The 13,967-nt window shown below is 27.6% G+C and overlaps 1 protein-coding gene across 9 annotated transcripts in view; it reads right to left on the bottom strand.

Moving 5' to 3' along the window:
* LOC107438772 (uncharacterized) overlaps nucleotides 1-13,967 on the bottom strand; it is a 572,328-nt gene that overhangs the window by 136,811 nt on the left and 421,550 nt on the right. The window contains exon 1 of one of the 9 annotated variants that reach the window (XM_087150069.1): nucleotides 6,793-6,949. The exons of the other annotated variants lie outside the window; for them this stretch is intronic. Within the exon in view, the coding sequence (XP_087006195.1) occupies nucleotides 6,793-6,829 (37 nt within the window). The 5' untranslated portion in view covers nucleotides 6,830-6,949. Of the gene's footprint in view, nucleotides 1-6,792; nucleotides 6,950-13,967 lie in introns of those variants that run through there. 9 annotated transcript variants of the gene reach the window in all.

Genomic DNA, 13,967 nt, shown 5'->3' with positions numbered 1-13,967 from the left:
ATGAAAAAAAAAAGAAAAAAAACTTTGAAAATTAGTTAATAATTTCTGACATTTCTAATTATTTGAAAACTGATTGCCTCAAATTTGCTTAGCATGTTCTTCCAGTTTGCTACAATGCGCAATTTCATTCATAGTTTCACATAAAATATCATAAATCTCAACTAATTTAAGAAATTTTTTTTTTACAAAATCAGAATAAAATGAAAAAAAAAATTTTTTTTTTAATTATCGTAAGTTTCAAAGAGGGAAAAAAGCCAATTACCTTTTTTAAAAGAAAAATAAAAGAGAAAAAAAAGCTAAAATTCTCACTAACGAAGCGTTTGAAAACACGGTTTCTAAATTTGTACTTATTAGGCATTGTAACACTTAGTGGTAGCACTTTTCGCCTAATGCCATTTGTTCACGAAAGGATGTTTACATCCATGTCATGCATGAACAATTTTGGAACAAGGTATTTATTATTCCAAAAGCATATTCGGCAATGCTACGTTTATAAACATAGTTAATGTTGTTTCAATATTTTAGCAACAATTCATAAAATTAGTAAAAACATAGTTCGTGCATATCATGCAAAACAACTTTTAGAAGTAACTTGAACAGGGGTCTGTCCAGACATTTTGTAAAAGGTCTATTTTTTGTAAAATTGTGAAAAAATTACTCGTAATTTGTGAATATAAAATGAACTTTAAGTCACATTCTTTCAATCAGGGTCCGGCTTTTGTGAATTTGTGCAAATAGGGTCCTGTTATTGCGAAAAACTTTTTCAAGGAGTTTTTAAATTGTAAAGACATACAAGATTATGCTCAACACTGTAAAACTATAATAAAAAAATTGAATTTTTAAAAATAAACAGTAATTGCTGCTACTAAATTAGAGATGCAACAAACAAATATTTGGTATGCTGACCACAGAATATTAATTTCGGACGAATAAAGGAAGAAGCGTCTGCCGAAAACAAAACTTAGTTCGTTTACATTTGAGTCGCTCAGAAGCCAAAGCGGTTAAGTCCAAAACACAGAAATTGAGAAAATTAATGTTTTCTGATACATTAGTTTTTAAAATTCTTGGTTTAATAATTTAATTAGAAAAGTGTATAAAGTCTTTTTTCGAGGTGTAAACTCTGCAAAAAAACAAGATATGTACAGGATGTCTAAATAAAAACGTAAGTATTTATTGAAATAATGACAGCATCTTGAAAATTTTAGGACTTATACCTTTTGGCAGCTGAAAAAGATAAGAAATTTATGTAAAAAAATACATATAAAAAGTGGACTTATTCACAATGGCTTCTGAAATTATTGTACAATATATTCAGAAGCTATTAAAAAAAGGGCTGTCTAACCTAGAAAAAATTAACCAACGAGTTAATCCTTTAATAACTTAGAAGATTATTATTTATTTCATCAAAATTTCCAAAAATCAGAAAATATCAAAAAATGGACTTAACCGCATTGGCTTCTGAGCGGCTCATTTGTCTCTCTTTCCCTCCCTTCCTGGGAAGGGTTTAACAAATTTGTGAAGGGTCCGATTAAAAGATAAATTATTTTGTGAAGGGTCCGTTTTCAAGTTAAAATATTTTGTGAAGGGTCCGTTTTTATGAAAAGATATTTTGTGAAGGGTCTGTTAGCGGACTCAAATTGCTTCTAAACAGACCCCTGCTGATAAATCATATGAAAAAAGCTAATAAATATGAATTTTACGTAAAACCTTAACTGATAACGAATATTATGAATTTTCTATAATTCTTTTTAAAACGCTAACGAATAGCGTGAACTTCTACATATTTCTTTTAATGAATATTATGAATTTTAAATAATTTTTTTAATGATTAAGTGCAGCATGAACTTAACATGACTTATTCAATAATAACGAATATCATATATTTTACAATCCTTTTTAAAAGATAATGAAATAATTCCATTAATGATAACGAATAGCATGAGTCTTACATATTTCTTTTAATGATAACGAATATTTATTATGAATTTCACATTATTTTTTAAATAAGGAATAGCATAAATTTTGAAAAATTCCTTTATTGATCTTACCTATTTTAAAGCGAGTATTTAAAATAAAAATCACGATAGTTACAATCTATATTTCAATCTAAGCAAAATGAAATTTTAAATGTATGAATCATTACTATAAAACATAGTTTTCTTATAACTGAAAGCGAATTGTTATATTTATTTAACGAAACATTTAATTATAAATTCAGCATAGTCAAAAATTCATTGACAATATTCAATTATAACACTCGTAATTGATTTTTTGGATATTTACTAATTTACAGATACTATACATTTTAGTAAATTATTATTTGCATACAATTAGTAAGTATGTCTTTTATATCAATACGAGAAACCAATGCTAGTATTTTTCTAAAAATAGTTTTAAAAAATAATTGTTTTAAACGAAATATTGACACTTCATACGTTTAAGATAATCACATAAATTCAAAGTTGATTTTATCGTAAGAAAACAAAATTAATTGTCATAATATGAGATGTTTCATAAGTTATGAAATTAAAAAATCACTTTAAAGCAATAAACGTTATTTAATGGTAAAAACTATTAACTAAAGCATCTGTAATTATCAAACCCTTCTGCCGGGACATTAAATATAACATATATAGAATAACAGGGAAAAAAAGCAGAATTTTTAATATTAACATTGTAATCAAGCAACAATTTTGTAATTACAACACTCTATAAGAATCGATTAGTATAATGAGAAGAACAATAAGGTCAAAACTTCCAGAATATGTTAAAATTTACCGTGTTTCTAGCTCCAAGGGAACACCAAAAAAGCTCGGTAATTTTTACCGAAGCGCTTTGATAAAATTAACAATAAAATATTGTTTTAAAATATGCGATAAAATTTGATAAATATGATATTCTATCGTGATACGTTAGAGCATGGCATAAAGAAGATCATTATTGGCTTGAATTTACCTTTCAGCTTTGTCTTTTTCCTAAATGTGGGGTAATAAGAACTATTAGATAATAAGAATTTTGATAACCATATTTTTCGTAAACCGTTTAACATGTATGAACGGAAAAAGTAACATGAAAATACATCACCGGAATAAATTATTAAATTTACATTAGTTCTTATCAAATTTTTTTAAGTAAAAAAAATTTTTTTTTCATTTAATTAAAAATTTGAATACTTATAATTTGTAAGCTAAGCTATTTTTAGCGAATTTTTAATAAAAATATGAACGCAGTTTTACTTTACTTACAAATAAAACTTTCTTAACAGAAAATGTAAACTCAAGCTTCACATTATTTTTAACATAAAATTTAATAGAAACGATATTTTACGATACTACGATTTCAGATGTACTATATGAAACATCTTATAAAACAGATTAAGAAAAAATACAGTCGTAAGAAATAAAAAAAAAAGAATAAAGTAAAATGCAGTAAAAAAAAAAATTGAAGTAATTGTTATACTTTGCACATAAAAATCATATTAGCTAGGCGTTATATTTGACTCTATTTTTTTCCATCAACTGAGCAGCTGAAATATCAGTAACAAGTTTTGGAGCAATAAAAACATACTTTATGACTCTTGGATATAAAAATACTTCATACGATGCAATACATTAAATAAGTTTGCTTTACGAACGTTAGTGTAACAGTAATGCTTGTTTGAGTTCGTCAAATCCCATTAATTATGCTTATTTTATATTAAATCGTAATTTTAAGTATAAATAATGATGAATGGTTAGGCTTAGATTGGAAGATGAGGGAAGACGCGACTATACTTCAGGGAATTGTGTAGCGTGCCTAAATTTGCTTTAACCTAAATATAGATTGAAGTAAAATTATTTTATCTTTCTTCTTAAAATTAAATACCCGATACTGCAATTAAAATTGAACGGTTCAATATAAACACTTCATTAAAGTTGAGCAAAATTTGCACCTTATTAAGTTTTTATTGGTTAAAAGGTTCAAAGTTGAGCAGATTTTTTTTAAAGTATACGACTAGGAATTTTAAGACTTCCAGAAAATTAATCGAACCTTAATATCAGCACCTTAAAAAACAATTTGGTACTACCTTAATAAGATAAGAAAATTAGTAGTGTCTTTGGTCAGATTTGACCATACACAGATAGAAATTTTTTCGGAAAAAATGGTTAAATAAACATTTATTTAATTGTTATTTTACCATATTTAAACAAAACAGTTACCAAACCTTAAATAAGATGGTATTCAAACTGTTAACTGTGAGAACCAGAATTTTATCGTACCAACTAAGCCCACCAAATGAAGCCATTTAGTTCCGTGCAGCTCGGTACACATAGCAGATAGGGCTGATCTGTCAGTCTTCGGACCGAGAGAACGCAGGTTCAAGTCCCAGGGTTGATCACACAAAATTTCTTCCATTCCCTTCAACACATGAAGAACTTCTAGTGTCTGCACTTTCCATTGCACATTACCTAACGAAAAGCCTAGCTCTGATGTCCAGTTAAATTTCGTTTTGGCAGTTTTGAAACCAGGCTAGTCATAAATGGTTAAAAATCATATTGTTTTGTACTGATGGTTTTATAATCCTGCTAATTGCAAACGGTTACAAAACAGTAAAAAAAATGTTCTTTACCGCGAACTTTACGGTTAATTGGATGGACAGATTGCTACCGGTTATTTTACCATAATTTTAGAATAAAATATTCTAACAGTGTGGTATATAAACACTCATAAAAAGTAAAACACACTTGGCACATTTTTAATTATACTAAGATTGAAGCAAATTTGAAACATATTAAGGCTCAAAACGCTCGAAAATTTCTAAAAGTGTAAGTATTCAAAATTTTAGGAGAAAAAATAGAAACGCAATCTAGTATATAAACGCATTCTGCTTAATGTTAAGTATGTGCGTTATATAGCATATGTTTTTAAGGTTATGCAAAAACAGATAATAGTTTAATATTAGCTTAATTCCATAATAATTTTTAAAGGGGAAAAAAAGGGTGATTTTATTTACACCACAAATGCCGCATTTGCTATTTCATTAAAAATTCAGTGAGCTAGAAGTTAATACGGCGCTGGAGCTATTTTTCACATGAAGTTAGACTAAACAATAAAAATATTGTAACTAATTTTATGGAAAAAAGATCAATTAAAAAAAGATCACATTCACACAAAAGATCATTAAGACTACATTCTTATAAAATGCATGAAATTATTTTTAGAATAAGCACACTACTTCGTTAAGTTGTGAGCTAAATAATTAATAATACATATTTTTCAAAAATTATGTATTCCTTGTGTCATTGTGAATTTAAAAACAAATGTTTTTAATCAAATTTAAATTAAATTTAAATCCGATTTCGCGCATAGTTAATAGCACTAACTAAAGCCGGTATCTTGCGCTACAACATATCTGATGTTTATTATTTAAGATAAATAACATTTTGTATGTAACTATTTTTGTTAAAAATCATAAAAACTTGTAGTCTGTGCAGGTTTTTTTAAATTTTTTTAAAGGTCCTGTTATCGTGAATTCAGGAAACAAAGGTATTGTTTCTGGAAGGAAAAAATCATGTAACTTCATGGAGCACTGAATGTAACTGAGGGCAGCATTGGTTTCAGCAAATAAAAAAAAAATAATAATTAAATTTTTTTCTGTTTATTAAAAAAAGTTTTTTATAAAAATTAAGTAATTAATTCTTATTAAGATTTCAAAGCTATGAATGAAAGATGTCATCGAAACAGATTTTTAAATGAAGAATTTTGTAAAGGATTTATTTTGGAGTTAAAATGTGAATGAAGGGTCCATTTTAATGATAACAGGGGTCTGTTTAGAAGAAATTTGGGTCCGTTAACGGACTCTTCACAAAATATCAATTCATAAAAACGGACCCTTCACAAAATATTTTAACTTAAAAACGGACCTTTCACAAAATGATTTTACTTTTAATCGGACCCTTCACAAATTTGTTTATCTTCATTTTTGTTTTGTTAATCGAATAAACCCTTCCCAAGGGAAAAAAAAAAGAAAGATGGATGTAAACGAATTAAGTTTTTTTTTTTGTCTTCGGCAGACGCTTCTTCCGATATTCGTCCGAAATGAATATTCTGCGTTCAGCAGTATAGGCTAAATACCAAATATTTGTATGTTGCATCTCTAATTTAGAAGCAATTGCTGTTTAATTTTGAAAATTCAATTTTTTAAAATTATAGTTTTACAGTGTTGAGCATAATCTTGTATCTATTTACAATTTATTTCGCCCTACAGGACCCTATTTGCACAAATTCATAAAAGCAGGATCCTGGTTGAAAGAATGTGACTTAACTTTTATCTTATATTCATAAATTACGAGCAATTTTGTTCACAATTTTACAAAAACGGACCTTTCACAAAATGTCTGGACAGACCCCTGGATAATGTCTGAAGTATTTCTTAATGAATCCAAATTTCTCCTAAAATGATCCTTGATTGTTTGCTCTTATCTAGAAAGATCTATAACATTTGTTTCTACTTTTTAATTTAAAACTCTATAATTTATATTTGAAATCATACGAGTAATTTTTTTACACTTGGATCATAGCTAACAGAATAAAATACCTACTATGTTTCAGCATGCATTGATTACCATATATATCATTAAGACGGTATTCAAAACTGCAGTAAAATTGGATCGGGATTTAAAGAATTAAGCAAGATTTGATATAATTTACGTTTAGTTACTAAGAACAGTTGGTTTGGCAGAAATTGTAATACAGATATTTCAGATTATTATAAATTTGAAAAACGAAAGAAAAAAAAATTCTAACGATTACCTTTAGGATAAAAGTTGGCCCAAAAATTGTTCGACATTCTAATAAGAAATCAGTGTGATCTATGCAATCGTATGAGAAGGAAATAAACACTCATTCGTTTTTAATACAAATATATTTTTAATAGTTCGATAATAAAAAATTCGGATTTTCGCAAGTCTTGTATATTTTAGAAGAAAATAGCTTCAGAAATGCGCCAAAATCAATTAAATATAGTCGTAAAATATGATATTCCTGTGTTTTGAACAGTTAGATTTAGATGCGCAGCTGTTTAAAATATCAAATGAAATAAGTTTTTTTTTATCGCCTTCCTTAAATCTATTAAGTATGATGTTTACACGAATTTCCGACGTATTCACACGTGCTAGTTGGTAACATTTGTCGGCTACAGCTTGATGTTAAGCAAATACAAATTATAGATAGGCCAATCTTAAAACATTTTTATGATAATATAGAAGCCATTAAATTTAAACACATTTTTAAAAGGAATGATGATAACTTCTCAGATACTTTAATAATACATAAATGGAAAGTGATTCGCTTAATAAGTGATTAGCTTATAAATGGACACAACTGATCAAATAATGAGTAAAAAAACTTCACCGAAATCATTTTAAAATAACGCGAAATAGTAAACTAGTACATCAAACCACAAGATTTGGATTCGTCGCAGGGCGCAAACAATTTCAAATTATAAAGAACAAATTATCTGTTTTTCGTTCTAAATTTTCCTCCGAGAAAGTATTATAGATAAGTTCAAAGGACCGCGGTGGCTTAGGGGACAGAGCGTTCGACTCCCAAAGAGGTGAGCCCGGTTCGAATTTCAGTGGTGACTGGTTGGTACAAACTCTTCTCCAGGCTTGCACCGACTACAGTGCTGAATAAAGTATCCTCATTAATAGACCGTTGTCCCAATACTTGATCCAGAGACGTGATGGCTCAGGGGTTAGAGAGCTTGCTTTCCAATGAAGTGAACCGGGTTTGAATCCCAGCGATGGCTGATCGATTCAAATTCCCCACTGACCACAGTGCTCACGTAAAATAGCCTCAGTGGCAGACAGATTATGGGTTAGATTCCCCTAACAGTCAAGCTAACCTTGGGAGATTTTAGAGGTTTTCCTCTACATGTGACGCAAATGTGGGTTAGTTTTATCGAAAAGTCCTCCACGAAGGCATATATTTCCCAATACTTGATCCAGGAGTTCCCTTGTCTTCCGGATTGGGTCCAAAATTACAGGGCTACGGAGTTGGACATTGGTATTCGTAAACTCAAAAAATTGGGTCGGCTGTTCAACGACGGTTATAAATTTCTTATTAAAAATGACTACTTAAAAGTATACTACTCAATGGGGTCAAAAATTAATACTGAAACGAGAATAAAACAAAAAACGCTATCGCAAACCTAATAAATCAGTTAAGAATAAGTGTTAAATTCTCCTAAACATACTCGATTGCAAGAGAAAGTAAAAGAGAAGTTGAAAGGCTATCGTTAGAAAGATCCGCCTTCTTCAATTGTGATGTGGCAGAATTTGATAGCGATTTGATTATCTCTTTTACATGAAGCTACCGCAATAAAATTGAAAACATTTGAACATGGTTACATAAAGCATTCTTATGTTGTTCTTGTAATATGCTATTATAAAGTTATTATGCATACTAACAAATCTATCATTTAAAAAAAATAGACATAAATTACTTAATTTTTATGAAAGAAAAAATCTACACGTCATTGACGATGAGCTTGCATTTTAAGTTAAACAGTTTCTAAAAATTATAAATACATCACGACAAGATACTTATCTCGCATAGCACAAAATGCTTTGTAAGACAATGAATGTAACAAAGTTGTGAATGATAAGTCTTAGGGAGTTGAAAATCTATGTCAACAAATAAATCAATAATGATTAAAATCTACGCAAAACAAAGAGTTCCACTAATAAGGGAAACCTAGAAATCATCGAATCAACGTACAGCTCTATCGTAGGAATTACATTATCATTGCACATAGTAGCCAGAATGAATATACCTTCCGTTAAAAATGAAGAATTTAATTATTAATTCCTTATTAACAAGCAATGACTAAGTATTTTTTAAACTTCATTATTAAAAAAAAAAAACTAAAATAAGATAGGTTCTAGAAACCAGAGGCCGCAAATAAACTGATTGTGATCATTTTTGGAAATTGAAATTTATTAAATGTTTGTATTTTAAATACTTTCGGAAAATTTAGTTTATAAGCAGTCTTAGAAAATTCAGCAAATTTGATGTAGCCTCAATAATAAGGAGTTAAATCAAACCATATTCCCACAGAGTTTAAACCAAAGTATCGCGCAATAGAGTTCAACAATGAGTAATTTACACTTAATAATGTAAAATTAATTACTATATTTGTACTGTTTTGTTTGTCTTTAAATGCAATATATAACCATGATTGAATTAATTATACCATAGTAACTGGAATCATTGATATTTTTCGTTAAAAATAAAATCCTCCTTTGGAAATTACATGAAAAAAAAATTGAACATTGAACCATAAGGTGAAAAGATTGTACAACCTTGATAAAGTTGCTATAATATTAAAACTGAACGATAACGTGTAATCAAGTTCAAAAAGTGCAATAATATGGTTCAGTTTAACACCATGTTAAGGTTGTAGCAAATGTGAATAAAACAAAACGGTTTAACACGTTTCAAATTTTCTAACAGTGAAGTCATGCTGAATATTATTTATAGAGCATGTTCTACAAAAGAACGATTTTAATTCGCCAATCAAGCACAAATTTTACAGGCTTTGCAGCAAAATGTGATTCCTGTGAGACTTATATGAGAATTTATTTTTAAACTTTGTGAAGTTACAAATTTTAGGTATATAAAATAAAAAGCATTTTACAAAACTTTCTTTTTATTTAAAATACAAGAAATAGTAATATTTAAAAAAAAAAAACGTACTTCAGTTCCGACAACAAGAGATTTTAGTTAATTTCTCAGTTTCGATATTAAATGTTAAATTTTTTGTTGAAAGTTAAGGAGCCATATGCGTTTCAACTACTTTTCAATCTATTATTTACTCAAAATGTTATCAATTGTGTCGATTATACCTCTTACGTAGATAATTTCGTTTCTTCGTTAGCATGCAATAAAATAACTTCAAAATAATCTTCTAGGCTATATTTTTTATCATTAGTTTGGCGAAATTTTAGTAATTTTTTTTAATATTTCCCAGAAAATCTTATATTTTTTTAAATTTTATGGTTTTATAACGAAAAAGGAAATGACAAAAAAATTTTCCGGCATTATTTTTCTAGCCTCTAAATATAGATAAATAAATGCATTAAACAATTTAATTTCTTAACTGAGATTCGAGAACATTCCTAAAAAGCAAAATTTCGAACATATGCCCATTGTTTTACAGCTTTTGCACATAAAAACTGTGTTTTAACTCTGTCTATTTTCTGAAATTATTCTTTTAAAAGTAATAAATTTGATATTAAATCGCTATAAAAAGTAAAAGGAACTCTGAATTTTTATTCTGATATTATTTAGCCACTTTAAACTTAGAAACTTTTAATATTTTTTTTGTAATTGTAATGCTTGCAAATCATAATACATACATTAATAAAACATCCTATTCGACTACTATGACAACATTTGAAAAACTCGCTTGGGTACTGAAAAAAATTCTGGTTAAAACTTCCAGAATATGGTAAAATTTACCATGTTTCTGCTTATTTGGGAACACCAAAGAGCTCAGTAATATCCACCGAAGGTCTTTTATATTGGTTTTAGTAAAATTAACAATAAAATATGGTTTTATAATATATATGATAAAATTTAGGAATGGTAAAAGTTGATAATTTTACAATGAATAATTTAGAGCATGGCATAAAAATCATTTATTCGGTTAAATTTACTTTTCAGTTTTGTATTTTTTACTAAATGTGAGGTAATAAGAACTATGAATTTGAAAACCAGAATTTCCGTATGAACCATATGAACGGCAAAATTTCCAAATGGAATGGTTTAAATGCCATACACTTTGTTTTTATAAACTAGAATTATGTTTGTTTGTTTTTTGTTTGTTTTTCTTAACATTATACCAGAATTTGTTGCTCTGTGTTGCGCCTAACTTTTAAATGAATCTTCGGACAGAACAAAAAAATAGCTCGTCATTATTTCACGATTATAATGTTCAGTTGTTATGGTTCGCTAGTTCTCGCATTGGAATTTGACTATCTGTTCGATCTAACTACTTTTAATGTTATTAGATGAAAAAGTAATTTCAATATCTTATATTAAGCATGTTTTTAAATGATATATACTTCTAATAGCATTTGTAAAAAATAAAAACTTTATGATAATCAAAATTAAACAAGAAACACTTTCGAATTAGTGGAAGTTTATTATTTAAAAAGTAAAAGATAGTTTGAAGAAACAATGTTTGATATAGTTTAAACTCATTATTATAAACCAATGCGTTATTCAGCTAGAAATAAAGACAATTTTAAAGAAATAATATTTTAATATTAGAATTAAAAAAATAAATTACCATAATTGTAGTTGAAAACTTCGAATCTTTAACGAAAGATTGGAAGAAATTTCGAAATCTTTAACGAAACGCATTTTAAAAATTGGGATTTAACAAAAGTTATATAACACTTGTTTTCTGACAACTACGTTTTGTTATGTATGGAATTAATAGCTTCGAAACTTAACAAAGCAAAATATACACGTAACAATAACTATTCGCTATTATCGTTGCCATAAAGGGTTTTAATTTACCTGAAATATGTGATACAATCTAAAGCACCGATAATCCTTTGGGCGACGCAATTTTTTCTCACGGACACTGGGAAACGTTAAAGATTCTCAATTTTTTAATTGTAATGCCGATTTTTCGAATTGTTAAAAATGGCCATTCGCGTGGCGCGACTTAGAAAAAGAACTTTCTAAGCATGCCAAAAGATTAGAAATTACTGCTTGTTAAGTAAAACTAAAGATGAGTAAAATTTGATGACACTTGATTAAATTTAATGAGTTTAATGACACAAAAGCCGATAGCGGTTGTACGGCGCCAAACACATATATTAGTAGGTTTTTGGTTTAACGGGATCAAATAATTGAGAAAACAAAAAATTAAAAAGGGGGAGGGGAGTATACAAGAGAATATAGGGGTCCGGTACTGAGAAAAAAAGTATGGTCAAAACAACCATATAATGACAAAATTTACTGTGTTTCTGGCACTATGGGAATACCACAAAGCTCGGTAATTTTTACCGAAGCGCTTCTGAAATGATTTTGGCAAAATTAACAATTAATATAGTTTTATAATGTTTTGTAAATGTGGAAAATTTAGTAATTTTATTGTACTCCAGAGCACGGCATAAAACCATTTATTCGGACAAATTTACTTTTCAGTTTTGTATGTTTTTACTAAATGTGTGATAATAAGAACTATAATTTTAAAAACCAGAATTTCCGGTTAACAGTTACCATATGAATGGAAAAACTACCAAATGGATGGCTGAAATACCGTATATTTTGGTTTTAATAACCAGAATAATTATTATTTAAAAATAATGTGATTATTATACAGTTACCAAGTTATACAGTATGGTAATTTTACCAAAATTTTTTTTTCTGTGTTTGACCAATATTGACATAATTGACCAATAGGCAATGTTAAAATACAAAAAAAAAAAAAAAAAAAAAAAAAAAAAAAAAAAAAATTAAAAATAAATTAACAAATTTAAATCCCATACGAATTATGGCTGCAAACTATTTAATATATCTTGAGTGGGCTGATTTCCTTTTAGATTGATCCCTGATAATGATATACTGTTATAAACCGTAACAGTAAGTCATGAATGGAAAAAAACTTAGTCAATGTTAAATATTCATGTTAAAAATGAAATGCATTAAGTAATAAAAAAATGCGTAAGTTATACTTTAGGAAGAAAAGTTTTCTCTAATTGAATACTATTTAACAGAGGTTGCTTATAAATCAAAAAAATATTACATCAATGTTAACATATTACTAAAGTGAACTTAGACTTTAAAATGAATAAATAAGCAGTTTAACTAAACTGTGCTCACAAAATAATATAGATTTAGTTTAAGTGAAAAACTACTTTACATTTCAAATTCTTCTTTTAAATTTTATACAAAAGCTTAATTATTTAAAAAAATAAATATCAATTAAAAAATTATAATATAAAATACAATTGAATTATTATGGAATGTGATCATAATTAATCAAATAATTAAATCAAAACAAGCAGGGTCGAGGACCTGATATGAAATTTGAGTTATAAATAATAAGATTTTAACAAATGAATTATTTTAAAGCTGTAGTCAACTATGGTAATTAAATCAAAACAAGCAGGGTTGAGGGCCTGATACGAAACTTGAGTTATAAATGATGAGATTTTAATACATAATTCATTTTAGGACATTTACGAAGCAGTTAATTTAATAAGAAATATGAAAAATGTTAAGTGCTCAAAACTGAAGGTTTAAATGTTTTAAGCATAAGTTCATAAGTTAAAATTAGCTTTATAATAAATTCAGGACGGAAAGAACAAGAACGCGCAATAGGGAGAAAGAAAAGTTAACTAATTCCAAAATGAATTAATTAATTTAAATCAAATAATTTATAAATAAATAAAATGGAGTTAAATTTTAAAAATTCTCCCTAACAAAATAATTAGGTAATTAACAAAAATGTTTATCGTCACACGATTTACAAATTATCTGTAAAAAGGTTTTAAATCAATTTAATCGAAACTTAGTAATTATTTCGTAAAAATCGTCAAATAAGTCTATCAGGGCAAATTTTACAAGTTATTCCAACAAATTAATTATTTTATAATTGGAAGCAATAAAATTTTGAATATTTGTTAAGCGTTTGCAATTTTTTGTTTGAAGACCAAATTTATTATCTTGAAGAGGTTCATCAATTTATATAAGTTTACCATGACAAACTTCTTAATTATTGTTAGTTTTTAATGTTAAAGCTCAACGTATTTTAAATTATCACTCTTTGAAATTTATTTACCATAATGATGTAATAAATTCCGTATTAAAAAGTTACAGCATCTTGATATATTACCAGCTTAAAAATAGTTTTAGTTACTTTTTAAAGTCAAAGTACTACACATTTGAAAACACCTTCCATTACG

The sequence above is a fragment of the Parasteatoda tepidariorum genome, chromosome 8, assembly GCF_982258835.1.
Source record: "Parasteatoda tepidariorum strain Cologne lab strain chromosome 8, Ptep-v5.0, whole genome shotgun sequence".
Taxonomy (NCBI): domain Eukaryota; kingdom Metazoa; phylum Arthropoda; class Arachnida; order Araneae; family Theridiidae; genus Parasteatoda; species Parasteatoda tepidariorum.
The sequence above is the reverse complement of the archived record's forward strand: the minus strand, read 5'-3'. Positions and strand labels throughout refer to the sequence as shown.